Source organism: Choloepus didactylus, chromosome 2, assembly GCF_015220235.1.
Source record: "Choloepus didactylus isolate mChoDid1 chromosome 2, mChoDid1.pri, whole genome shotgun sequence".
NCBI lineage: Eukaryota > Metazoa > Chordata > Mammalia > Pilosa > Megalonychidae > Choloepus > Choloepus didactylus.
Window position 1 is genome coordinate 236,926,764 of NC_051308.1, and position 26,545 is coordinate 236,953,308.

Below are 26,545 nucleotides of genomic sequence, written 5' to 3' on the forward strand. Positions count from 1 at the left end.
TGGGCAAAGACAAAAGGTCATCAGCCAATTCTCAGAAGACAGCATAGGTAGACAGTCTGAGTCATCACTTCTAAGTGAAAAACGAATGGTTTGGAGTTAAGAGAAATCTGTAAAGAAATCACTCTACATTTCTTGCTCCTTTAAGATAAGTTACATCATGTGTTCCTCCGAGAGTGCCCAAGTCCTTGCGACATCGAGGAGACCACAGGCAGATTACACCGAGAAGTTCCCCTAGACAAAGTTAAGGTCACTTCAAAATACAGCTTCCGGATCTGATTATGTCAAGAAATTGCGTAACAACAGTAAACCACCAAGTCAGAGATCTCACAAAGGGTTTCCAACTACGTTTTATTTCAGTTTCCAATATTATCAGCAATGATACAGGAGTAATTCAGGCAAATATTATCGCCTTAAGTAATCAGAGAGAAAACTCACAGTGTCGAACACATCTTGCACTCTAGCAAATGAACATAAAAACAGAGAACAAAGTTAGCAGCATTCAATTAAAGTGCTTTTGGCCAAACTTCTTTTGGAAAGGGTCTCTCCTTCAGCAGTATAAATTTTATATTATTTATTGTGTAAGAAGTTCAAAATTCTATTCGTTTCCCATGGGCTACATTCAAAAAATTCATGTTTACTTATTTTTAAATAATTTTTTAAAAAGAGCACAAAATTCATTGGAATTGTGTGACACTGATTTCTTCCTGGCACACGATGAGGTAACCATGACCCAGGCCTGGCAAAATGCTCAGAACCTTCTCCCACATGTATCCTCCCTGGCAGAGTCCGTCACTTTGTTCCATGCAATAGGGTAGACCGAGGGTTTGTAGACAAGCAGGTAAGTGGAGAGGATGTCACCCATGTGGCCACCCACCAGTGAGCAGAGGCCACCAACGCATTTCCTGAAGACCACAGCAGCTCGACTGAAAACCCAGCAGGAACCAAACTTCATCTCCCTGCCTGAGCCCCTGCCCTGTGGGCTTGTTTCCGGGTAAGGTGTTACATTCCACTAAAAGCTGCCAGAGCTGCGCACCACAGGCTCTGTCACCCAAAGGCTGCTTTTCCCAGCCTTAACACTTAGCAGACAGGAACCTGACCCCACTTTGACCAGTAACAATCCCAAAACTCGACAACAGGAAACGTTTCTCAAAGTCAACATGAGGACAAATGTGTACCAGTCAGAGGCTGCAGGGATCCAAGGAAGGTGGGAGTGTGGGTGCTGGGTTTCCCACACCTTCTCTCGGCCAACTGCAGTCACTGAGTACACAGGAATTAGGTCCAGAAGGCTGGTCGCCAAGGGCAGCATGGGGTAGACAAGGAGACATCTCTTAGGGACATAACAGAGATATAACCAAGCAAGTGGGGTGGGGGATCTCCGGGCCCATGAAACCTGCCTAGAGTGAGGTCAAATGGAAGGCCCATTCTACACTGACACCATATTCTCTAGCCATCCTAGGTGGGGTCCCACTCCCTTGGCCTGTCGCCAAGGTCCACCCCACCCCTTGCACCACACTTCGTTCTACTACATCCTTTAACAAATCAGAACCAAACTACCATTCTTCAATAATAAAACCAGACTACACAGGCCAAGGACCAAAACTAGAGCATGCAACTCAGTGAAGGGGCAACATCTTCCTTGTCATGGCAATAGCCCCCAGCTCTGACACTACAGCACCCATCAGACACACCTTTTCACACACCACTCTCCTAAAGATATTCTTAGTGACCTCTGCAGCAATCTGTCCCACCCCTCTTGGCAGAGGGCCTGCTCAATCTAAAACCTAAGGCATTAACAAGCCCCACCACAAAGACTTGTCTAAAAGGCTCTACAATGGGAAAGAATGTGAATGCTGAAGGGCCCCGCTCACCCAGCAGGAAGTCCTGAGATGGACTCAGCCTTCCTGGGACTATTTCTGATTCAGTCAAGGAAGAGAATCCAACCACCCCTCCAAAGGAGCCTCTCTCTACAGATGTGCTGGGTGCAGGAAGGGCAGGTGCAGAGAAGCCGGTGCTAGTGCTGGCTAGGAGAAGGTGAGGTGTCTGATAACCTTGGAGGTGTCAATCAGCACTCGGCAATGCCAAGAGACCCAGACACCTTAGCGAGCATTCAAATGATTTGCAATCAGTGAACCTGATGGAGCAAAGGCTCCACTTAAACTCCCTGGTACCATGCTGTCACTCATCATCGTTCAAAGCAGTCTCCTTTGGGGATATGAGATGGAAGAGTCTGCTGCAACAGCAGACAGAGGAGGGGAAAAAATTAACTAGCATTTAAGGGGTGCTTTCAATTGTCACAGCGGTGGCCACAGGCAGGAGCTGCACGACTCCTGGTGGGAGGCCCACAGTGCACGGAGGGGCTGGCGGCGGCACCCCATCTCCATGCAGGCTCCAGCTCCAGGCCACACACTATCTGCTGGGCTGCAGGTACTGGTGCGTGAACATGTTGAGTTCACTGTCCAACCAACCGGCTTTATTCCTGCAAAGACACGGTTATTTGGTTGCAGTAACAGCTAATAAAAGATACTTATGAAAAGAATGTGCCAAGCACCGTTCTGAGAATACCTGACACATACAAATGTAATACTCTGATTACATTCTGAGTTACTCCACTTTACAGATGCGGAAGCTGAGGCCCACAGGAGTTAAATAACTTCCTAAGGTCACACGGTTAGTAAGTGAGAGAGAGGCTGTTCTGACTCTCAGCCCTGTTTGGTTCACCCTAGGACCCACAGCAGTCCTTTAACTGTGGGAACTCAGTCTCCAACCCTGTCCCTGTGGCTTAGAAGAGGCAGCAGAGACCCTCCTCCTCTCCCTACACACCCTGGGATTTTCCAGCCAGGGGGCAGCAGAGTGTGTCCCGAGGAGACAGCTGCCCCAAGGGGCAGGGAGGGGCACATCCACAGAGACCAGGGAAGGGAAAGTCCACCCCCCGGTGAGGGGGTTGGCACTGACACCCTGGGGCACCTCCCCTTTGGCTCTGACACCCAGCAGGCCTCTTGATGTCAGGGACAGGGTCCGGAAGTCCAGTGTCCCCATGCGTAGATGTCATCGCGTGCCGAGTGGGCTGCAGACTTTTGTGTTCAGCTCTGCAGCTGTGTCAGGAACTCTCACTCCCAACAATGAGACAGAAGAAAGTTATGTGATTTTCCTGAACAGGAGTGCCGGACTAGAACCCAGGACTCCTGGCTCCTTGGACTGACACTCTCGCCAGCAAACTGCTATGGAAGCTCTGAGCTACAAGACACACCATGGAGCTCTGGGCTGAAGTTCTGGCTCTGTTTTCGCAACGGATGGTGGCAATGGTAGCGCAAGGCTGTGAATGTACTTAACACCACTGAATCGGGCACCTGAAAGTGGCTAGAATGGGGCATTTTATGCTGTGTATATGTCACCAGAGTAAAATTACCACAAAAAGTGGATCCCAATATAAACTATGGACTTTAGTTAATCATAGAATCATAATAAACTTGGCTCATCAATTGTAACAAATGTACCATGATGCAAAATGTTAGTAATAGGGAAAACGGGGTGGGAAGGAGGGGTATGTTGGAACTCTGCATATTCTGCATGATTTTTCTGTAAACCTACAACTGCTCTAGAAAAAAGTAAAAAAAAAAAAGAAATGAAACCCCCCTGGCTCTGCAGGTCACCTAAGTCTCCAGCCTTCCTGTGACTAAAAAGGGTGAGCTGCAGCCTCCCTGGGCTTGAAGGGGAGGGAGATGAGGTGCGCATGGGACTAGTTCAGTGCCACAGTGGGCAGCAGACACACAGGAGGGTCGGCTGTGCAGAGCATCACGGGGCACTGGGGCCAAGCATGCCTGGATTCTTTGCCCAGCCTGCCTGTTTGATGGGGGATTCCAGACAAGCTACTTGATCTCTGGAGGCACCAACCTTTCTACTTACAAAGGAGATGCTGATACAACCCTTAGGGGATGCTGAGGATTGAGTGAAAATGGCTCATGTGAAAGGACTGAGGTGCAGCTGAGCAAAAGGTGCGCGTGATGCTTGGTCCCTGTCACCGTCCCTGACTGCAAGCACTTGCAGGGCAGGGGTTGTATTATGGCACTGCATCTGGCATCCAGCAGGGACCCAGCACACCGGAGCCCACTGCCTCCAGCTGCCCCAGCCAACCTCACCTGAGCAGTTTTGCTTTGCTCTGAAGCGAATTAAGAACTTCAATTTTCTTGTTCATGGCGGCAATTTCTTGTTCCAGGTTCTCGCGGGTGACATCGACTTGCTGGCACAAATGAGCAAAGGTCCCAGACAGCTCCCTAAGGGGAAAGAGTCGGGATCAGCTGGGCTGTGCAGCTGTTTGTGCCGGAGGCAGTCAGGGGCTAAGTCAGACCCAGAGAAGGGCAGCAGCTGGCAGTTCGGCCCTGCACCGGTCCTGGTTTAGCAGAATCTTTCCTACCTCCTGCTAAAACTGTTAAAAAACCACAACAAAACATTCAATATCACCATGATGGGCCCTCAGCAGTGCACCTGGCTTGGACACAAGAGACCAGGAGTCAGATCCTGGCTCTGCTGCTAATCAGCCAAGTGGCAGGGGACAAACAGGACTGTCTTCAAGTCCCAGCATCTTCATTTTGAAAAAGGAGATACCAATAAAAGCAACATCCACCTCATGGGGTTGGAAGAGTAAACAAAAAGATTTGTGCAAAGTACCTAAGCAAAGGGCCTGCCATGCAGCAATAAAAAGAAGGAAGCGGGTGCATTTAACCCCCTAACCCCAAGAACAAAACAGACACAGTCAGCCCCACACCCCCAAATCAAGTAATGGACTCCCACCAGGCCTCAAATGTGCAATGACGAAAAGGCTGTGACTAGAATTTCAAAGCCAGATCCATGGCATGAGCCCTTCAAGGCAATCTTCAAAAAATCCTATTAATATCCCTCAACTTCTCATTTCTTCTTTGGGGGACCAGTGGCCTACTCAGTCCCAGACCAGGACATAAGATGTTTGTGGAGGGACCCTCCCCATCCCTGGCCTCAAAGCTGACCCTGCATGGAAAGCATGGGATGCTCTGGCAGCTGCTGGGGCATGCCGTGCTGTGTATTCCTAAGGGAATTTCCAAGCCAGGCTGGAAGGAAGAGGGGGCTGACTGCACCTGGAGGAAGGCCTGACCTGCAGAAGCTCAGGCAGACCCACTCGGGGCGGACAGGGAGCACTCACTGCTGGACTTGGTGGCTGCAGTTGGAGCCAGTATAGCTGATGATGAGCTGCAGCTTCTCACTGGCATACTCTACAAACTGGCGCTTAAAGGCTCGTTCCTTGGCCTTGGTGGTCCAGGTGAGGCGCTCGTAGACGTAGAGGAGGCCGTAGAGCCCGAAGGAGAGGGCGATAAGCCGCCAGCCCACTGCCTTCCATACCTGCCGAGGCCCAGAGGTCAGCCCAGAGCAGGCATGCTCTGCGATGCCTCCACTCCCATCTTGGCCACCTGTCCACACCAGGAGCTCTCCTGCAGCCCAACCAAGGAGCCTCCCACTCCCACCTAGAACCCTTCTTCCAGATGTCTCCTTTGGTCCCACTAAGGCCAAAAGGGCAGGGATCAGCTCTGGTTTGGAGATGAAGAAAACTTAAGAGTTGAGTGCAAGGTGAGGGGCTCAGGACCCCTGCACGGAAGCAGGGACACAAAATTCTTAAAGATAAATGCTGGTGTTTTAACAAAGCATAACCCATTCTAAGGACAATGACAACAAGAATTCTGCATATCATTCCCCAACATCTAGCTTCTTTGGGTCTGGTTTCCAACAGTTTGGTTCAAGGCAGAATGATTCTGGTCAAGGAGCACTGGATGTGGAGCTGGGGATCTTGGTTCTAGTGCTGGCTGTGTGAAATTTCTTTACCTCTGTTTCCTTACTCACAAAATGGGCATAATGTTCTATGCCGTTTCTTAGGGCTGTCTGGGTAGAATGGATATACTGTTAAAGCATGACGTAACTGTCAAGCATTATTTTCTCAGCCAATGACCCTCTGGCAGGCCACGGTCTGTGAAAGAGGACCAGAGCATGTGCCACCTACAGTCCAGGGAGAAAGGGGCCTCGATTCATTCCAACCCCAGTCCCACATGCTGGGGATGCAACTCTCGGCAGTTTGCACTATGGCTACACCTGCCCCTACAGCCAGGGGCTGGGAGTTCCCTGTTACTGAGAAGACAGCCTGCAATCTCAGGCCTTTGGGTGGAAAGAAGAGCCATAGCAACCAAGGGATGGAAAGGCAAGGGTTCAAGTCCTGCCCTGGCCTCTTTTTGTTTTATGCCTTCGAAGTTATGCTCTTGGTTTCTTCACCTGCAAACAGGTAACTCTTTGTTGGGCCCACCCCTCTATAACCCAGGTTTGCCCATCCCTACACCTACCTGTGTAGCACAGGCTGACAGGAGGGAGCCAGGATTGGCCCCAGATGGGCTAGAGTTCAAAGCTTTGCCATGTCTTCAGCAAGTCACTTACCCTAGCAGGTTTCCCTTGTCTCTTAATATGGGAATAGCGGTGTTTAAATGTCATGCTAGTTGAGTGCCATCTCCCCACGAGATCTCAGTGAAGAGAAAGTTGTTGGTGGGTGTGAAAGCACTTTGCTATTGTGAAGTGCTGGGCCAATGCAGGGACCACCACCAGAACTGTTGCCCTCAGTCCCTGCCCACCTGTCTGCCTCCCCCACTCCCCACAAACCCCTAGCCCAAGCAGGGCCTGTCACTGACCACTCCTCCAACAACGAGGATGCCCATGGAGGTCCTGGAGGTCAGGGAGGCCAGGCCAGTAACCATGGAAACCATGAGCTCTTCCTGGGTGAGTGAGCCCTGAGGGAGAGGGGGCATGCTGGGGTTGGCTGGTGTCAGGGGGACGGGGCGCTGGACCTGAAGAGAGAAACAACGGGAGGATGAGAAGAACACAGCAATTCTCTTGCTCAGTTGAGCCCTCAGTGACTCTCAAGGCTGGGGCTGCTACAACAGGGACACAGAGAGCAGCTCTTCAATTTCCAAAGACAAAATGAGGGAAAACGAGCTTCGCATGCAGCCAGGAAAGATTTAAGCTTCCTAACAGACCTGCCAGCTCAAAGGTGGGCCTTGTGGGATACAAAATGTCAATAGGAGCCACTTGGAATCCTTCAGCAGTTTCCCAAAGTCCAGATGTGTACCAACAATGGCATGCACAATAATGCAAATTATACAGATGACCATTTTTAAAACATAGTATTGTCAATGGATATATTAAAAATCATCTATATTTAATAGCTACATATTTTAACATGCATCAGAAAAAATGCAGCTAGCATTTCTAATTCCACAGATACTGCTGCTTGGGATCAGGCCAGGGTGGTTTGACCATGGTGGACCACATGGGGGCACACAATGCCATGGCTGTGGACCTCCCCACACCCTGTGTGAGCATGGTTGGTGTGCCTGGAGGCGGGGCACAGACTCCGTGACCCCCAAGGGTGAGGAACTCGGCTTGCCTGGTCGTTGTAGCCCATCAGGGCCCGACAGCTGTTTTTGGGGCCCAGGAACCTATTCACGAGCATGGTCCACCCGAGAGAGAAATGGAACTCGATGTCCTCCTGGAAGTCAGCACACAGCTTGTCACAGTTGAGGTCATAGCTGAGGGAGAAGCACTGCCGAGGGACCAGAATGTCTATCTGACTCCGCACAGATACGGGAAGAAGGGGTTTCAAGCCATCTAGAAGGAAAAGAAATGGGGCAAAAGCACAGCAGCTCAACCCTGTGCCATGCCAGTGCCATGCCACAGGAACGTGGGCCAAGCCCACTACTGCCAGGATGCCAAGCGGTCCTGCAGGGAAACCGGGCCCTAGATGAGCTGTTCTGCAGGTCTTGGAGGGCCTCGCTCACAGAAGGTGCACCAGTTCTCCCCAGGGGTTTGCAGCGAGAGGCTGCACACCTGTAACATTTATGCCTTATTGTGGATTTGAGAAACAGGTCAAATTCTCAGTCTAAAATAGCCCCGTGTGGTAACACAGGATGGGTTCCCCAAGTCTACAAAGAGAATAAATTCATGACATATACCCAGAATCTGAAGGTATCGAGTTGAATCATCATAAAAGGTGAGAGATAAAGAAAGGTCACTATTTCTTTAGATTGGCCTCTGAATCTGATCTTGGGCAATCCCAGAGCCCGAGCTCCCAAGTTCCCCTGGTGCTGACCTATCATGTCCTGCTGCATGGTTTGCAGGGAGCTGGTGATGGCCGTGGAGCAGCGGTCAGACATGTTCCGGCCCAGTCCTTCCTCAATGTGGCGGTGCAGTTCCTAGAGCCAGAAGAGGATGTTGAGGGAAAAAGCACCTCCCTCAGGAGTTCCTTCCAGAAGCCAAAGGACGTGGAGATCCTGAGGATGGTCAGCCCCACCCCACCAGATGACTGTGGAAGGCTGGGTGAAGTCCAAGTCTTTTCTCCCTGGCTTCCACTGCCACTGATTGGGGCCCTGACACAAAGCAGAACTGCTATCTGCAGGGTGAGTCCATCCAACAGCCAAAAAGAATGGAGATCCTCTGCCAAGAGCACCCGCTGCTGAATGACTCACATTCTTATAAACCTTGAGAACGACTGGAGAAGGATGGAAATCCATCTGGTACTCGTCCACCAGTACAGAGAGGCGCCTGATCTCCTCAGCCATTGCAGTCGACACCTACAGCAAAGGGAGCGTGCTGTTAAGTACCATGGAAGAAGGTGGTTCAACTCTTATGCACCAGGAGAGAGTCTAATAGACCGTTTTTCTGCTCCTCAAGTTAGCAATTTCCCCAGCTGATCTATGGAATTAAAGCCCTTCAAGGAAGAAAGGACCTTAAGAGACTGGCCGGTCAAACCCATCTAAGATATGGAGGAGGTGGCCCAGAGAAGGAGGATTGCCCAGGGCCACACATTGGGACAACTTAATGCAAGGGAAGGCTCCATATTCTTGAGTCGAGGCCACAACTTCCTTCTGGAAGGCAAGAAGCCCCCTAAAATGAGGATGTCTGTTTTCGCACTTTTCCAGCACCCTGGATTCTACTCTGAGTCCCAATCTCCCCAAAGATGCTTCCTCCTCATTTCTCACCTGCCTTTCAACTTCCTCTGTAATCTGCTTAATTCGCAGCTTGTAGTCCTGTGCCAAGAGCTCTAGCTGTTTGTCAATAAACCTCAGCCGGTCTTGCCGCTCTTCACGTGTTTCCAGGCAGTAAACGCTGAGAACAGAGAGCCCTGGTGAGAAGACCCGAGTTCCCACGTGATGAAGCCGAGAAGCGAGAGGGGACACCAGGAAACATACAGAACCCCCCAGTTATCCTGGCCGGGCAAGGCCGGAGGGTCTGGACAGAGCTACCGCCACACGCCCAGGGGCACGATCTTGTCCTTCCCAGGACGGGGGGATACTCCACAACCCAAGGTTCCCTCTTACGTCTTTCATTTGGGAGAAGATATGGTGGTGAGAATGGGGGTGGGGGGTGCTTTTAGAACAAGTTCCATCAATAAATGCCAAAAAAAAGGTCCAACCTCACTAATAATCAGGGAAGTGAACTTATAAAAAGAGTTACTACTTTCAACCCAGACTCCTGGCGAAAACTGTTTAATGTGAAGTACGCTGAAGGTGTAGGGCAATGGAGTTCCTAATATGCTGCCGGTGGGACAACGAATAGGCAAAACTGCTCTGGAGAGCAAAAGGTAAAACTGAGTAAAACTGAAAATGTGTAAACCCTAAGACAGAGCAGTTCCACCTCCAAAAACGAATCCTAGAAAGACTCTTACAAATGTCCACAAGGTGATACAGGAACAGATGTTCACTGCGGTAGGGTTTGCAATAGCAAAAACCTGAAATCTAAATATCAATCCATGGAAAAAAGAGCTGGATTCACAATGGAATACACTGCAGCAATTAAAATTTATGAGCTCCAACTACATGTGTCCACAAGGATAAAGCACAAAAAACAATGCTGAGTGGAAAGAAGATACAGATGCAGAGTGAGAACTACTGTTTGATTTCATATCCGAACATTTAAAACATGGAACAGAATAACATTATTAAATAACTCTTCAGGATTTATGTAAAAAGTATTTTTTAAGTGGACACTGAGACCACAACCACATTCATGGTGGTGGCTGCCTGAGGAGTGGGTGGTGACATTGGGATGGGGCAGAAGACTCAAAGGGCACTTAAAAAAGATTTTTTTTATTTTAACTTAAAATAATATAAAGCAAATGTTAAGTGCCAACACTGTGTGGTGGAAACAAGGTGTTTTTATATTATTTATATTTTATTATTTATATTGCATTATTTTTATATTATTCTCTGTGCTTTTCTACATTATACATTTCTCAGCAACGAGACAGAATGTGTTGTTGACGGCTCTGAGAATGGCTGCTCTGCTCAGCAAGGTGCTGCAGCTAGAGGCCCCCAGTACAGACTGTTCAGTGGATCAGGCTGCACACGCCAGGCCGGGACAAGCAGGCAGCAAACCGCCCTCCTCGGCAGGCTGCTCTCTGTGGCTCTAACGTCCGGAGGCCGGTGGAAAGGGCCCTGCCAGGAGCCCTGAGCCTCAGCTCTGCCACCACGGATCTGCTGCTGGCACATCCTGGCCACCCACAAGGGCTGAATACAAGCATTTCCCAGCAACCCCTCTCCACCTGTCCGCAGCCCAGGTTCTTACCGCTGCTCCTGAGCCGCGACATGCAGAGAGTCCATGATGAGGCGAACGGCCTCTGCGATCTGCTTGGCCCGGACTGTGTGCTGCTCAAATTTGGTCTTCACTGCAGACTGGGAGATGCATTCCTGGGAAGACAAGAGGCAGTGAGGCAGACCGGCGCCACCAGGGCCTACGGTCAAGGTCAGGTCCTGGCTTTCACTGCAGGTGAGAGCTGGGGGAGGCACAAAGTGCTGCTACTGGAATCAAAGGGCTCACCTCAAATCTCCGCTCAAAATTCTGAAACTCAAACATCCTCACTTGAAAGCCTTCTGCAAGGGCGCCCCCTAGGAGAATTGCAAGGCATTAGCCTGGAAATGATTTAGCAGCAGATGAAAATGATGACACCACCCAGTGCCAGCCCCGACTGGGAACTCTGTTTGTCAGTCACTGGCTGGAAAACAGAGCCTCTCACTCAAGGCTCTTCTCATCATCTCCTTCTCAGAACTATTTTCTACCGACTGACTTAGCTTGATTCCAAATGTCTCAAAGTATCAGGGAAAAAGGAAAATTTCTGTTCTCATCATCACCTCCTTCAGGCATGCCCTGGGCTTTCTGGATCCTTGCATTGAGCACCTCCTTGGCAGACACAAAGAAGATGCGGTCCCCAGCCTGGGCTCGGTCCACTAGGCCCAGTTCATCCACCAGGAAGCTGGTACAGCGCTCCATGTGCTGCCGCCGGACCTGGAGCCAAGCAAATGGGTGTATGTGACCAAGGTGTGTGTGGGGTAAGGCCCTCCTGATGGAGCCCACGGCCACCAACTGCCTTTTTTTTTTTTTTTTTTAAGTAATATATTCACATGGCTCAATATACAAAAGGTACAAATCTATGTAGAGTAGGACTCTCCTGCCCATCTCTATTAGCCACCAAACTTCCCCGAAGAACCAACATCATGGGGGTTTCTTGTATATATCCTCCCAAAGATATCCTATGCATACACAAGCAGAAATGTTTAAACATTCCCCGGCTGCCTCGTTAGAGCCTACATGGCTCACTTTGGGGCCCCAGAAAGAAAGGATCCTGGGACTCTGGGAACATGGGCTCTGTACTGTCCTGCCAGGCTCCCAGGGCCTTGTCTATAAAATGACAAAAGGCCACTAGACACTCCCTTCTAGCTCTGATGTTCCAGAGTTCTATTTATAGAACTTAAAAATAACAACAGCCCCTGGTAGACACCTGCCATATGGGAGCACATTTCCAAATGTTAGTAGATGTCATCCTCAACAACTCTATTTATAACACCCATCTCCCAAGTGAGGAAATCAAATCACCAAAAGATTAAGTGATTCACTAAGGTCACAAAGAAGTTGAACTCTGGCCTGCTCCCAGCATGCTTTATTATCCAGCATTGCCTGATAATCCTTTTCCTTTCACATCATACATAAAAGTTGTGAGTTGTCAGTAAGAACCAACTATTCATCCCTCTTCTTTTTAAGCTTCCCTCCTGGGTGTCTTCCTAAAGCTTAGCTTGTTCTGCACTGACGAATTCTTTATGAACCAAAATGAGCATCTAAATATATGTGAAAATCTTCCTCTCAAAGAATGGATCAGGATGGGAAAGTGAGTGGGAGAAGGGAAAGGAGTCTTTTTAAAGCAATCAGAAGACACCACGGTGATCCTGGGGAACACCTGGGAAATCTCTGGCAATGAAATTAATTTGGAGAAGTCACCAGACCTGAAGAGGCCTGGAAGGAGGCAAACCGGCCTGTGAAGACCGTGCTCATGTGGATGGCACCCCCAGACTACCAGGCAGAGAGCCACCAACCTCCTCCATGTACTCAGGCTCCGAGGCGGAGGCGTCCCAGCGGTTGTTCAGGATGAAGATGTTTGGGCGGGAGAGGCGCTCGCTCACCTTGTGGAAAAACTGCTTCTCCTGGATAAGGGAGCAAGACCCCAGTGGAGGAGAGGCTGGGCCAGCCCAGGCCCCACCAGCCCCTGGCCCGGCAGGACCCTGAGAGCATGGGACAAGGCAGAGGACAGGTTACCGTCTGCATCAGGGTGGACTCGGAGTTGGCCACCAGCACAAACACATCAGCATCCAGGCAAAACTTGTCAATCCAGCTGTCCAGTTCGGTGGTGACATCAATCCCTGGGCTAAGAGGGCAGGGGTAAACCAATACTGTCAGGCACCCAGAACACGGGCCTATTTTATTTGCTTTGAAAAGATATGGGATTTGCAAGGCATCCAGGCAAGGGAGCAGAAAGCCAGGGAAGGGAACAAAATCAGGCCTGGCCCTTACTGGGGGAGATTTTTACTTTTCCTTTATAGCCTTCCAGGTTCTCTGAAAATGTGTCTTTTACCACATCCACCTATTGCTTTCATAAACAATAATATGTCAATGTACTTTTGGGATAGACATTTAAGGTAGAGTTCTCTATGTATGTGAACCAGGTAAGCACTACGGTACTGAACTTTATTTGGTATAGTTGTAACCTGTCTGCAAAGCAGGGGCAAAGTACTCCTCCACAGACATGAAATATACCACTGACAATACCACTGCAACCCAGTACTCCTCTACCCCCGTTCCTAATACACGGACTAACATTGGGTTGAGGTTAAGAATCTCCCATCCCTTTTTATAGACTATCACTGGGACATCTTCAGGGCACTGACTCTGATGGGTACAGTGACCAGACCCTGGAGGAAAGCCAAGAGGGAGGAGGATTTGGTTGAGCCAGTGTAAAAGGCAGCAATATGAGGTAGAGCAAGAACCTGCCCAGGGGGCTCTGGCCTGGATTATCCAGAAGTGAAAATCTGGTATCTTTCTGTTTGGTCCTTCTCAGCAGGCAGCTGCCCGCCTACCTGTCCATCAGCACGAGGTCATCCTTCAGAAGTGGACACTTGGAGTTGGGCCACATCACGCTCACCAGGCTGCCAGCATGGAGCTGCTCGTCTTGGTGGAGGGCATGGGCCAGCTGGTTCACAGTCTGATGGGGGAAGGAGGGAAAGGAAGGGCAGGGCAGAGGAAGAGCCACCCAGCCAGGAGGTTTCCCATGCCCCCTGGCCAAGGAGACTGCTGCAAAATTTACTACCCCTCTTTAACTCCACAAATAAAAAGTGAAGAGTTGTGAGTTGTCAAAACCAACTATTCTTTGCTCTTTCAGCTTCTCTTCTGGCTCTCTTCCTAAAGCTGAGTCTGTTTTGCATTGATTAGTTCTTTATGAACCAAAGGGAGCACGTGGCCCCAGACAAGGATGCAGAAGACTCTCAGAATAATAGTAGCATGCAGCCCCTTGCTGACACATCAGAACCACAAAGCAACTATAGGAATCACTCCCTGGAAACATCCCAAGGAAGAACAAGGCAAAGAGAGAAGTCAAATGACCTCTTATGCTTAGCAATACACAAGGAACTGAAGGGTTCTGATTCTTGGCTCTCCCCATTTCTGACTCTCTCTAATCCTCGAAAAAGTTCTGTCTGAAGAAGGACTTTCCCTATTCCGCCTGCAGGGAGGCACAGTCCTCTCCAGAGCTAGTGTCAGTCCAGGTACAGCAGACTTGACTGGCCAGCATGCCTAGGGCTGAGAGCTGGGCTTGGCCCTCTACCCCCTGCCTTGATGCCCCCATTCCCTCCCAGCATCCTCACCTTGACACTCCTCTTCTCCTCTGAGCCCTCAGTGAGGAGGAAAGCCTCATGGCCATCTGTGCCCTCTACCCGCAGGAAACAATTGGTGGTGTGGCCAATTCCAGAGGGCAGAACTTTGTCCCAGAGCATGGCATTGATCACGGTGCTTTTCCCATTGCTCGTCCTGGGTGGGAAAACAGCTGCCAGTGAAGCTACACTATCCATGACCACGGCTTTCACCATGAAGGTGTTAGCCTGGAGGTCCAAAGTCTTGTTCTAGGCAGTGCTACCAGTGCTCAGAACAACGCCCAGAGAGGCACATAGTAGGCGCTTGGTATTTGTTAAAACAGAGACACAGATGCCTCTGGATCCACGCCCATGATGTGTTCCTGGTTCATCAAGTCAAGCCCAGGCTGCAAGGGGCATGGAGCGCAATGCTAGCACACGGACACGTAACCTGCCCTCCACCAGAAGCCTCTCAGATCACGCATGCAGTCTGTCCTGGAAGATAAACCACTCCTCTTCTCCCTGAAATCGCTGACTCATCCCCCAGCGGTCTTCCTCAGTCTATACTGAACAAAATGACCCCGAGGCCCTTGACTCTTACCCAGGGATGGCTCTGCTGCTCTCCTCCCACCAGCTCCTCCTCATCCTGGCAGCCCCATCCCAACAGTCCCAGCCCCTATCTGGCAAAAGGAAAGACGGCTCTAGCATTCTCCCCTCTCACACCCCTTTCTTACAGCCTCGTTCTTGAAAACAGCTCTATTAGGAAAATTAATCTGCTCTGGATTTCAGAGGCTCTAGTCCTTGCCAAACATAGTCTCCCTCACTGTGAGCACAAAGCTTCCCAGCTCGTGTCACTCCCTTCACAGCTACAAGAGGCCTTACTTGCACCCAATGAGACACAAGTTCTGTGAGCCCACCCAAATGAGCCATACCCCCAAGGTCACAGTCCCTAGGGGCTGGACTCCAGGCAGGTACAGTACCTATTCCTTGGGCTAACTGTGCACTTGGCATCCAACCTGTCTGGGGCCTTTTTACCCCCTGTACTAGATTTTTTTAACGGTGTCTACTAGACCTCAAAGGGTAACAAGAAGAAATATGGATGAACGCCAGGGGCATGTCAGCTGCTGCCTGCCTTGGGGCGGTCAGATGTGATTCTGTACAAAGGGCCTCCCTCCCATTCAGCCAAGAAGAAAGAAGGTGTGTGGGCTTCAAGGACTCACCGGCCAAAAAAAGCCACTTTCATGTGTCGCCGGGCCAGCACCTCGCTGATGCCCCTCACTTTGGACAGGTAGCCTTTGACGTCCAAGACCTGTTCTTCCGTCGTAACGGGGTCCAATTCTGCATTCCTGTAGGTGTCTGGAGGTGGGGATTGAAAATGGGTCACTACGCTGTCAAAGGGGTCCCACAATCATAGTCTGGAAGGGACAGAGTCTGGCCCTGCTCTCCCAAATCACTATCCACACTGTGTTCCCTGATGTCACCAGCCCAAAGGTCCAGACTCCCTTCTGTGGCTTCACACTGTAGGGGCTGAGAAGGTGGGCTCAGGAGCATGACATCTGGCTTCCGGTGGCGGCTCTCACCACTGCCTCGCTATGTGACCTCAGGCAAATGGACCTTTCTGGGTCTTAAGTTTTCTTGTCCATAAAATGGAGATAACAAAGTACCTCGTGCAATTGTTCTGAGGACTAAATGAATTAAAACACATATAGTTCCTGGAGTGATGGCTGGTACATGGCGAACACTCAAAAGTTAACTGCCATCATTTACTCATGTATGTTTTACTAAACAAATACTTGTAAAGTTTTACTACATGCCAAGCACTGTTCTAATTGCTTTTCAAATATGGAGTCGCTTAGACCTTACTATTAACATATCACATGGTTAATAAATGGTAGAGTTAGATGTGAATACAGGCAGCCTGGCTCCAGAGCCCAGGGTTTTAACTACTCTACGTGATCTCATGAGATCCTCTGTCTGGCTCTGCTCTCAGCCTCATCTCTTGCCATCCCCTGCCTCACACTCCACCCTCATCATGCCCCTGAATGTGCATCTGGGCTTTGCTCACTGCTTCCTAAAACCACACACACAACACACACCCTGCCCCAAAGAAGCGAGGCAATGCCTCCGGGCTTGGCTCACCCCACTTAGCCTCGAGTCTATCTAGGCATCACAGCCTCCAGGAAGCCTTCCTTGACGATCCCACCACCCTGCCCTGAGTTAGGGCCCCCTTGTTGGAGCTCCTATAGCACCCTATACCTCACCCATCTTAGCACAGAGTGAACTGTCTAGCTTGGCTGCCTATGTCACCTAGCATATGAAGGCCAAACGGACAATGCCCAGTACCCAGCATGGTGCCAGGCATCCAGCAGATGCTCAAATGGTTACTAATGAATGTATACTGGGTCATGGCATTGGTTTTACCCAATGTCCTTGACAGGCAGGTGGATAACTAATTATCACAGACAGGAGCAACCGAGGCCAGCTAGCACTAGCTGGCAAGAGATGGGGGTCTGGCCCGAGCAGACTCCAGAGCATCCAGATCATGACCGGTGGCACCTCATAGACCACCCGGCAAAGTTCTCACGCAGCTGGTGCCATGGAAGGAAATGGCCAACCCGACAAGGTGCCTCCACCTACTGGGCACCCCTGCCCAAGGCCGATCAGCACTCCTGCCGCACAGGCCCTTTGGAGGAAGCTGCCTCTCAGGCCTGTGGTTACGTTTAATAGCAGCAGCACCAGCCAAACAGCCTCTTGGACACCTGCCTGCTGGAGAACAGCCCCTCGGCAGTGAGCATCCCTTCCCCTCCCAGGCACATCTCAGAATCCCTCCAGCTCTTCCCCTTTCACTCCACCAATAGGGGATGCTTCGCATTTTCTCAAAAGAAGAAATTGAACACCCATTCCTGATGCCATCACATAAACGCCCACATCAAGCACATGTCCATCTAGAACATCATCTGAGTAAGTGACTCAGAGCATCCCAGGAAGTGGCCTTGGGCTCCAAGAGGGCAGCAACCCGGTCTGCCACACCCACCTGCCCAGAGCTTGACACAGTGCCAGGCACGCTGGCGCTACTGCTACATAAGTGCATAATGATTGGAATAATTTCAACCATCCATCTTATAATTTTTCAATGCATATTTCCTTACTCAAGAAATATGTAGGCAGCACCTTCTCTTGCATCAAGCACTAAGCTAAGGGAAGGGCACAGACGGGGGAAAGTGACTGGATATAGTCCCTTTGTTTAAAGGGTGCCTTCTGCAGAAGCAGCCAGAAGCCAAGCTGTTGGGTTGAAGGCAAAGAACAGAGAAGTGTGTCCTACTTCAGCCAGGGGTCAACGCCTGGGGCATCTCCACTGAACTACTAAGGTTCTACAGACCACAATTTGGAAAAACCCTAATTTTGCCTAAGCCTCTCTTTCATAAATGAGGAAACTGAGTGCAGATGAGACTCTGCTACAGGGTGTTCACAGACCACCTCGGGAACTGGAGCCAAGGTGTGCCTTGTAGAGAGGGAGCCTGAGAAAGCCAGTGGCGGGAGCTGGTGCTCAGGTACAGGAGCATGGGAACCAGTCCTCTGCTGCCAGAGCTGGGCTCAAATTAGTAACTAGTGGAGAAGGTAGAGGTGACATGAGGTCCCTTCTCACAATTCTGTCACCAATCTAAAATTATCAAAGAGAGCATGCTATGCTCAGGGTACCAACAGCCAGGTTGTCCCAAGTATTAAAGGCAGCCCAAACCAGGCCAAGAATACCTGAGCTTTGGAGTCAGACAACTCTCAAAACTTTGGAGTCAGACAGCTCTCAAACCTCAATTTCCTCACCTTTGAAATGGGGATAAGATTGACCTACCCCTCATGATTAACCAAGGGATAACACATGGAATTCTTAAATGGCTGATTCCTTGCCTTCCTGACCTAATCTCCCCTGAGCCTCATCCCATGTGATTCCAAGAGCAGCACATCACTGATGGCAACAACCCATCTGGGCCTAGGGACCCCAAGGGCAGGGCTGTGCCTCCTCACCCCCAAATCCTGCTAAATGAATGTCCAAACCAATGGCAGTGGGCCTCACTGAGCAGGTGCCTCCTGACTCACCTTCGAGGAAGGTGGCACTCTCCTGGATGTAGGCCCCCAGCTGCTCAAAGATGCCATTGATCTTCTTCTTGGCAGTGACAAAGTGCTTGAGTGGGGAAGCATTCACCTCAGCCATGTGTCTCTTATCCTTCTTGACTGTGACAATGGAGTTGCACCGAGAGAAGAGCAGGGACATTGCGCTGCAAGACAAGACAATGTGAGTGAGCCCACGTTCACCCCATCTTGGGATGGTCTGCTAGGGGTGGGGCAGGGTGTGATGGGAACTGGGACCAGCTCGAGGGTCAGTGAGATAAGAAGCAGATTCTCAAGAGTAGGAAGAAACCTCCCGGAACATGCAGGCCAGGATCCACCTCTCATGGCACAGGCACCCAGAAGACTGAGCAGGGGCCCTGGGTACAGGCCTAGGCTGGCAGTTCCTTGTCTGCTGAACGGTGACAGGCCCTGCCTTTCCCCTCTGAGAGAGATGGGAGGAACTGTGAGATAACAGAGACGCCCTCTTCTGAGTCTCAGGCAGAAAGCATGGCTGAAGCAGACTTCTACACATCACCTACCCAAGAAAAAGTGTTGAAAAATGAAAGTACCAAGAGCAAAGTCACACTCGATGTCAGTTACTTCCACCACCCTTCCCTGGCTACTCCCCTGGACCCTAATTCCAGACAGGATTTTTTTTTTTTTTCAGTGAGGGGGATCAGGGAAGGGTGAAGTGAGGGAGGACTACTTCTTTAATTTATTTAAAACATCTATTATTTTGTCTTATTATAAGATATGTGCACTGAAAGAAATTTGAAAACTAAAGGAAAACAAATCATAATGCCATCATTCTGTGATAAACACTGTTAACATTTTATCATCCCAGTCTGTTTTGTGTGTAGGAATGTCTCTTGCTCTCACTCAACACACATCTCTGTAACCAATTTTTTTCACATAAAGGCTGTGAGACTTGACTCCAAAGTCCTAGAAGTCTTGGTTAAAGGTCAAAAGAGGCAGATGTACCAGAGAAGGCAGCACCCAGGAGTAGTGGGGAACCCCTGGGTCCTTGTCAGGTCCCTGCTCAGAGTTCCCACCATGAACAGAACTACTTCCCCAGCAGAGCCCTCAGGTCCAGGGAGATCAAAGTGTGAGAATTAGATTAAGTTTAGCTTTCACACAGGGTGGGGGCAGCTCAGGGGAATGGCAGAGGGTCAAGAAGCCAAGATGTGATCAGTGGCCGGTCCTCCTGTTTATCTGCCCACTATCCTTGCAAGGTGGAGACTCCGGGGGTAGCGGTTCCTAAAACAGCTTCATAACTTGTTACCAAACTAGCTCAGACTGACTCTGCAGTTAAAGAACAAAGGAAAGAGGGGTGGAGACTTCTTTCAAATGTTTCAAGTTTGTACAGGAGACTTTTTTTCAAATGTTTCCAATTTGTGTGGGCTAGTTAGGCTTGTTGAATATAGAATGTAACCTCTAAAGTACCCAGCCACTGGAGAAACAGGGGAGGGACTTGAGAGTTAGGCATAGGGAATAAATACTGCTGGGTCCATTGTTCTGGGCGCCAACCCCACACATTTTGGTTGGGTACCTGTTCTTGCAAGATCATGAATAAATTCTTTTCTTCACCACAATCGGGTGAGCGTTTATTCCTTTTTAGGAATAGTGCTTGTTTCTCACAAAAGGAAGAAGATGCCTCCCAAGGATGAGGGTGTAGTGTGTGCAGCTGTGTGCATGCCTGGCTCTTCTCTCTCCCACACCCAAGAAAATTCTTGTCTGGCCCCACCCTCACCCTAATCAGAGCCTCCACCCAACCCAGCACTCCACTCTCTCTGGCTGGGAAATGAGAAGGCATTGCTCATGACTGAGCATGCACAAGTAACTTCCAAAGGGTCCAAAGGGTGCTGAACAAGTTTACAAGAGAGAGAAGGAACCTCTGAAAAAGAAAACATGAGGACTGAATGTCAAAACTAGCTCTTGGAAACTAACCACCCCTAAAGAGTGGGCAAACCCACAGGGAGATGGGAGCCCACATCTTTTACCCAAAACTACAAATTATTTTGCCACATTAATAATTTCTGGGAAGATGGGAGAGGGAAATGACCCTATTTCCACTTATATATTCCTCCTTGGTCTAACACCACAACTGTTGAGAGATGTTTTCTTACTATAGAAGCCACATGGCAAGAAATGAAATAAGAGAGACGGAGAACTCTGAAGAGGGGAATTGGGAGGAAAACGACACTCTGGCTCCTCCAAACCAGAAAGAACAGACCAGTAAAATGAGGCCTCTCGTAGTCCAGCAGGCCACAGCCAAACTCTTGGAGACACAGGATTTGCAGGCAGAAGAGGGAAGCCTCCCAAAGGGAGGCAAAGGGGTCTGGGATGGGGCATGACACAGAACTGTAGATGATAGATTTTGGAGTCAGAGAGAGCTGGGCTCAAATTGTGATTGTACTATCTATGGGCTGAAAAATCTGAGAATGTCATTTCATCTCAGAACCTTGGTTTCCTCATGTGTACAACAAGCATGATATTATGTAGACAGCAAGCAGACAAAGATGATGCAGATAAGGTGCTTAGCACATAGTAAGAGCTCAAAGGCAGCTTTACATTTTATCAAAAAAAAAAAAAAAAAAAAAAAAAAAGCAATAATAATAATAAAGTCCCAAGACTCATCCACCCAAATGGCTGGTCTTCAGGCAAGGGCAGAGGCAACTCCACCAACACACCCAGGGCTCCCCCATCCCACTGCTGTGGGGATAAGTAAACTGGTCTGTGCAAAGGTGAGGACCAGCAGTGCCAGACCAGAAGTGACCTGCTTGGAGGCAGCAAGTTCCCTGAGATCAGCTGGGCTGTTAGAAGCAGGTGTTTTAACTTCTAATCAATGTTGGCAAGCCCCAAAGAAATGGAACCAAAAGTGTTAGTGTTTTTAATAAGTGAAAGATTCAAAAACATGCATTATAGTAAGAGCTTAGTAGTTCAAGGTTACAAGTTTGCTGGAGTTCAGCTGATCCAGGAACTGGCCTCTGCTCTCACCATTATCCAGGCTATAGCTGCATGCCCCAAATCATGCCCCAAATCACCTGTGCAGAACTACCTCTAAATGGATTTCTCTTGGCTCTAATTTCCAAGCTGAGATTCTGTGTTTACACTGCACATGCTGCTTCTAGTCCAGAATCTTCTTTCCTTTTTTTTCCTTCTTTTCCTTTTTTCCATCCTAATGGAGTATACCTATTTAGTTATCTGTCCTTCTAGATCCAACTCAAGCGTCACCCTCTTGGTGAAACCTTCCTTGAAGGACATGCATGCAATCCTACCAGACTTTTGGTGCTAGTCTATGAGCTTCCTGAGAGTCAGGCCCTGACTCATAGCAGGTGACCAATATGGGGCTAAGTGAATGCCCCCCTAGGGGGATATCATCTTACCCTTCTGTCCCTAGAATACACAAATCTCCTTTTTCTTAAAAAGCAGCCTTTGACAAAATATCTGTTTCTTTCCATTTGGAACCCAGTGAGTTAAGAGCATTGAACAAACCTTTCAGATTTCAGGATTTAATCCTTCCAAAGAACAAACCAGACACACGCATACGCACAAAGGACCAACACTGCAAAATACACAGAACAGAAACCAAGACTGCACCCCCATTATCTCAGGGCTTTGCCTGCTGGCTTCCTACCCTTCCAGAGTGGCAGAAAGCAACAGGGTTCCTTTTCCTCCTCTAGAAAGCCCTGACAGATCTCACTTCCCCACAGCGCTAGCCACAGATACGCGGGACCCCCCCCTCCAAGAACAGTGGGCCAGAGAGTCCAGCTCTAGTAGCAGCTACACACTAAGCAGCACACTTAGAGCTGCTATGACTGCCTCAAAGTGCTCTTGATATCAAGGTTTCAATATTTTAAGGCAGCATTTCCCAAGGTGTGGTTCCATGGAAAAAGGGTCCCATAGTAGAATCAATTTGTGAAACACCATGTTATTGCTGCCACCACCCCGCCCCACCCTGCTTCCAGTGGCGCTCAATAAAGGCTTTGGGGAGACCTGCTGCAAGGACACCCATTTAACTATATTTAATGCAGCATTTCGCAAGGTTTTTTTTTTGTATGAAGAAACCCTTCTTCTGCATAACTACCTTTAAAAACCCAAGGATCACACTTTGGGAGAATGCTTATTCATCTGATGGTCCCCTACTGCCACCAAAAAAAAAAAAAAAAAAGTGTGAGGGGCACAATATTTACCTAAGACCAGAATCAACCTTGATTCTAAACTGCAACTGCTACTGACGCTCCAAGATAATCAAAAACTTTGCCTCATCCTAGATTATTAGTTGAGAAGTATTAGCTGTCTTGGGTGTAAGAGGGAGCAGTAGCAAAAATCACTCCAAGATACGTGTAGAAACCAAGCACAGTCTCTGAATCCACACCACCTCCTTACCCAGTTTTATGTACAGCAACTCCTAGCAGAGAAAACAAAATGGATCCACGGATCGTCTGTTGGCACAACTGGAGCAGAGGAGAAGCCGGGAAATTGAAACAAAAGATTGTCCAGGGTGAAGAAAGCAGACTCTGAGCAATGATAAGGAGCCAGCCGCTGCTGGGCAGAGAGGAGGAGGAGAAGAGTCAGCACAGCAGAGAAGAATGAGCAAGGGAGATAGAGACTAATTCTTCAGAGAGCTCAGGAAATCTCGGCCACTTTCTAACCTGCCAACCTTTAAAACAACCTCTAACAGCCACCAACAAAATCATCCATGGAAATACAGTAGTTTTTTCCAACACAAGTTGGAAAACTCCAAATCTATGCAAAGAGACCTGCCACTGGTTGGTCAGCAGAGCACAACCCTTTCCACTCAACCCAGACTCAGGGTGCCAGAAGTCATAGCTACAACTTACTTTTTTGGGTGGTAGGAGACCTTCACAGGGTAAGCATCGTGGGCATGGCTGAAGTCAAAAAGATGAAACAAATTTGAGTTCTTCTGGCTGGACTCAGGTTGAGGTTGGCTGATTGTACTGACTCCACCAATCCCCTGACTTGTTGGAAAGGAAAAGAAAGATGTCAACAGGCAGCAGAAAAACTGGTGTGTTAAACATGTCTAAACAAGTTTTGAAGTTAAATAAACTCATCCCTGAAGGGAGCTTACTCATTGCACTGGGGAACTGAGTTGGCACGTGAGGAAGTGTCCTGGGGAAAAACACAACATAGAGGTGTGGGGCCAACCCTGGGTGTGCACAAACACATGCTCAGCCATGTGCTAGTGTTAAGGCACCAGGGAAGTCCCCACAGGGATCCTGGTAAAGGCACATCCAGAGGGGTGAAGAGGGGAGAGAGCAGAACTAGGACGAGGACTAGGCTTGCAGGTTGGGGAACTAAGAATTAGAGATGGGAGGGTGGGGGTGAGGAATACAAGTGGACTTACTGAAAGCCTATGTGTACCAGATGCTATACAATAGTATCTCACTTAATTCTCCATTCTATGGGAGCAAAAAGAGGCTCAGAATGCTTAAAAAGTGTTTACACTGATAGGTAAGTAGCCAAGCTGGAAATCTAGAGACACCAACACTCTTTGACTCCAAAGCTCATGTGTTTCAACTACAAGGAGCTGCCTTCCTCCCCACCTTGGGGGTAGGAAGGGTGAGATCAGAGCAGTTTTCTGGATAGAGAGAGAAAAGACTGGGAATGTAAAGAAAAAGGGCAATGAAGGATTACAAGAAAAAGAATACAGCTATTTATTCATCCTTATCTATGTGCCTGACCCAGTGCTAAGTCTTAGAGATAGGGATAGATAAAAAGCAGTCCTTGCCCTCGAAGGGCTTACAGTCCTGTGACGAATCGTACATGAAAACTCACAGTAAAATAGCGCAATAAGCATCCAAAGTGGGGGAGCCCAGGGCTACAGTGGGGTATGAAGACACCTATCACTTGGTGGGTAAATGTTGGCGGAATAAAGAGGACAGTTTGAGAAATGGGGACAGGGCAGGGGTGGAACGCTGCCGTAAAGGCTCGGGTGACGGAGACGATGGCGAGCGTCAGGGGACCCCACACCCAGGCCGGGTTCCCACGTCCCGCCCCCTACTCTCAACGCCGCGTAGGGCCCGGCGCCGAGGAAGGAGCGTGAGCACGCCCGCCTGCCCGGATCACGAGCGCCGGAGCCCCCGGACCCCCAGCGTCTCCCTGGGCCACGCTGGGCTGTTCAGGACTCCCCCTGGCTGGGCTAGGCCGGTCTCCACCACCCAAGCGCGCTCGCCCTCTCACCTTCACCTTCCCGGCTTCGCGGCGGCCATGCTGCCCACAACGTCACCAGAACGCGCCAATCAAGGAGAGACGGGAGGAGGCAGGGGAGGATGCGCGCGCATCAGCCGCCGCAGGTTTGCCGCGCTGGCCCCAGTCGGTAGATCGGCTCCGAGCTCAACGGAGCGACCCTATTATTCCTTATGGGAAAGGGTCCCCGCGGCTCTGTGCCTCCGGAGGCGGCCCAGCGCGCTGGCTCACCCCCGGGGCGTCCCAAGCCGATGATGTTTTGGTCCTCGGGACTCGCACTGCATCGCGGGAGCTGTAGTTCCGGCGGGCGTCAGTCAGGGCTGGGAAGGGCGGGGCGGAGTGGGGGCGGGGCTTCCAACTGTCAAGGGGCAAAAAAACAAGGGCGTGGAGGAGAGGTTCCCGGTCTTTCGTTTGCTGCCCCAGAGACTGACCCCCCCCCCCAAGTAGGATCCAAACTGGAAATTCGTAATTTTTAAGAAGAGCTTTCAAGAGATTAAAGCCGTTAGAATTAAGTGACTCACCCAGGGAGACAGAAGTAAGCTGGGGCCTGAGGCCCTTAAATTGCTTTTGAGGAAGTAACAGAGGCAATAACAGCTTCAATGTGGCAATCACCGAGCTGGGCATCGAACATACGTCATTTTATTTTGTCCTCACAACAGATCCAGAAGGCTCAGAAAGGAGAAATACTCAAGCTCACCTTTGGTGGATGACTGCCCCCCACACACACACACCTATGTGGTGGGCACTGGACACAGCAGTTAACAGGTCTCCTGATGGACTCAGCCGCAGCAGGGAAGATCCAGGCCAGCCCTGTCCAACAGGTAGCCACCAGCCACATGTGGCTATCAGTCCCTGAAAGGTGGCCAATGAGAACTGAGATGTGCTTTAAGACTTAGTGCGAGAAGAGCATGTAAAATATCTCAGAATTTTTATATTGATTGTGTATTGAAGCGATATTTTGGATAATTGGGTTAAAGGAAACATTACTAAAATGAATTTCACTAGTTTCTTTTAGTTTTTAAAATGTGGCTACTAGAAAATTTAAAATTACATCAGTGGTTTGCATTTGGGGTGATACTATATTTCTACTGAGCAACACGGCTCCATAAACACAAGTACCTCCAGAAACAAATCGGTTCTTGGGTGAGCAGCTTAACAGTTCCCCATGAGGTTGGTCAGAAAGTCTGTCCCTCCCTTGCTGCCCTCGGAGTAAACTGGCAGGCTAGTGTCCTAAGAGTCCAACTCTGGACTGTGAGGCCTCTGTCCAGGGTGTAGGACACACTGGGGCTTCAGTTACTGCCCTGTTCTGCCACCAAATGCTTCCTCCCCCACGTTCTCTGGCCTCCCTAAGGGGACTGTCAGTCCTCGGAGGGCAACAACTATAACTTCCATTTCCTTTCCCTTCTTTGGCAATCTTGCCTGAGTCAGGAAGAAGTCTGGAGATTCTTCCTCCTGAACATCTCTCCTGTCCATTCCCTCCTCTTCACTAAACCTCCCTGGGCTCTGGCCTCTTGCCTGGACTGCTGCAGGAGCCTCCCAATCCATTCCCAGGCCTCAGGTCTCGCCCACCATGCAGCACCCAGGTTCTCTCTGCAACAGAAAGCTTCAAGCCGTGAGGCCCCTACCTAAACCCCTCTCAACAGTGACTCCCCCAGCACTGCTGATAGTTTTATCCAGAAGGAGTGGGGAGCAGGGTCGGCATGCAATCGCAGGAGACCCTTCTTTCATCCACTACTTGTTTCTGTACTGACTGACTTTTTCACAGTGGACATGAACTGCATTTGTAATCAGAAAAAGGTAACAATTAAAATCAACCCTAAGAAATATGCACATACATGATTGTATATGCACAGACTGGTTGAGACAGGACACCCAAGAAACGGGTAAGCCATGATCACTTTTGGGGAGAGGAACTGGGTGACTAGGGGTGAGGGATGGGAGAGAGATTAAGATTCGGGCTGCATGCTTTAAACAATTTCACTGTATTATCTCCCAGT

General features: G+C 49.6%; 1 protein-coding gene across 1 annotated transcript; it reads right to left on the reverse strand.

Annotated features, from left to right (window-relative positions):
- Positions 1-329: 329 nt before the first annotated feature.
- Positions 330-24,695, reverse strand: MFN2 (mitofusin 2). Its single transcript, XM_037828501.1, has 19 exons — positions 24,543-24,695; positions 23,183-23,320; positions 18,327-18,505; positions 15,452-15,587; positions 14,247-14,409; positions 13,464-13,588; positions 12,646-12,754; positions 12,426-12,533; positions 11,190-11,343; positions 10,879-10,946; positions 10,627-10,748; positions 9,042-9,168; positions 8,529-8,633; positions 8,153-8,255; positions 7,451-7,671; positions 6,696-6,851; positions 5,174-5,370; positions 4,137-4,271; positions 330-2,476 (listed from the first exon to the last, which is right to left on the reverse strand). The coding sequence occupies exons 3-19, from the start codon at positions 18,499-18,501 to the stop codon at positions 2,407-2,409; spliced, it is 2,274 nt and encodes a 757-aa protein (XP_037684429.1). The 5' UTR covers positions 18,502-18,505; positions 23,183-23,320; positions 24,543-24,695; the 3' UTR covers positions 330-2,406.
- Positions 24,696-26,545: the final 1,850 nt, after the last annotated feature.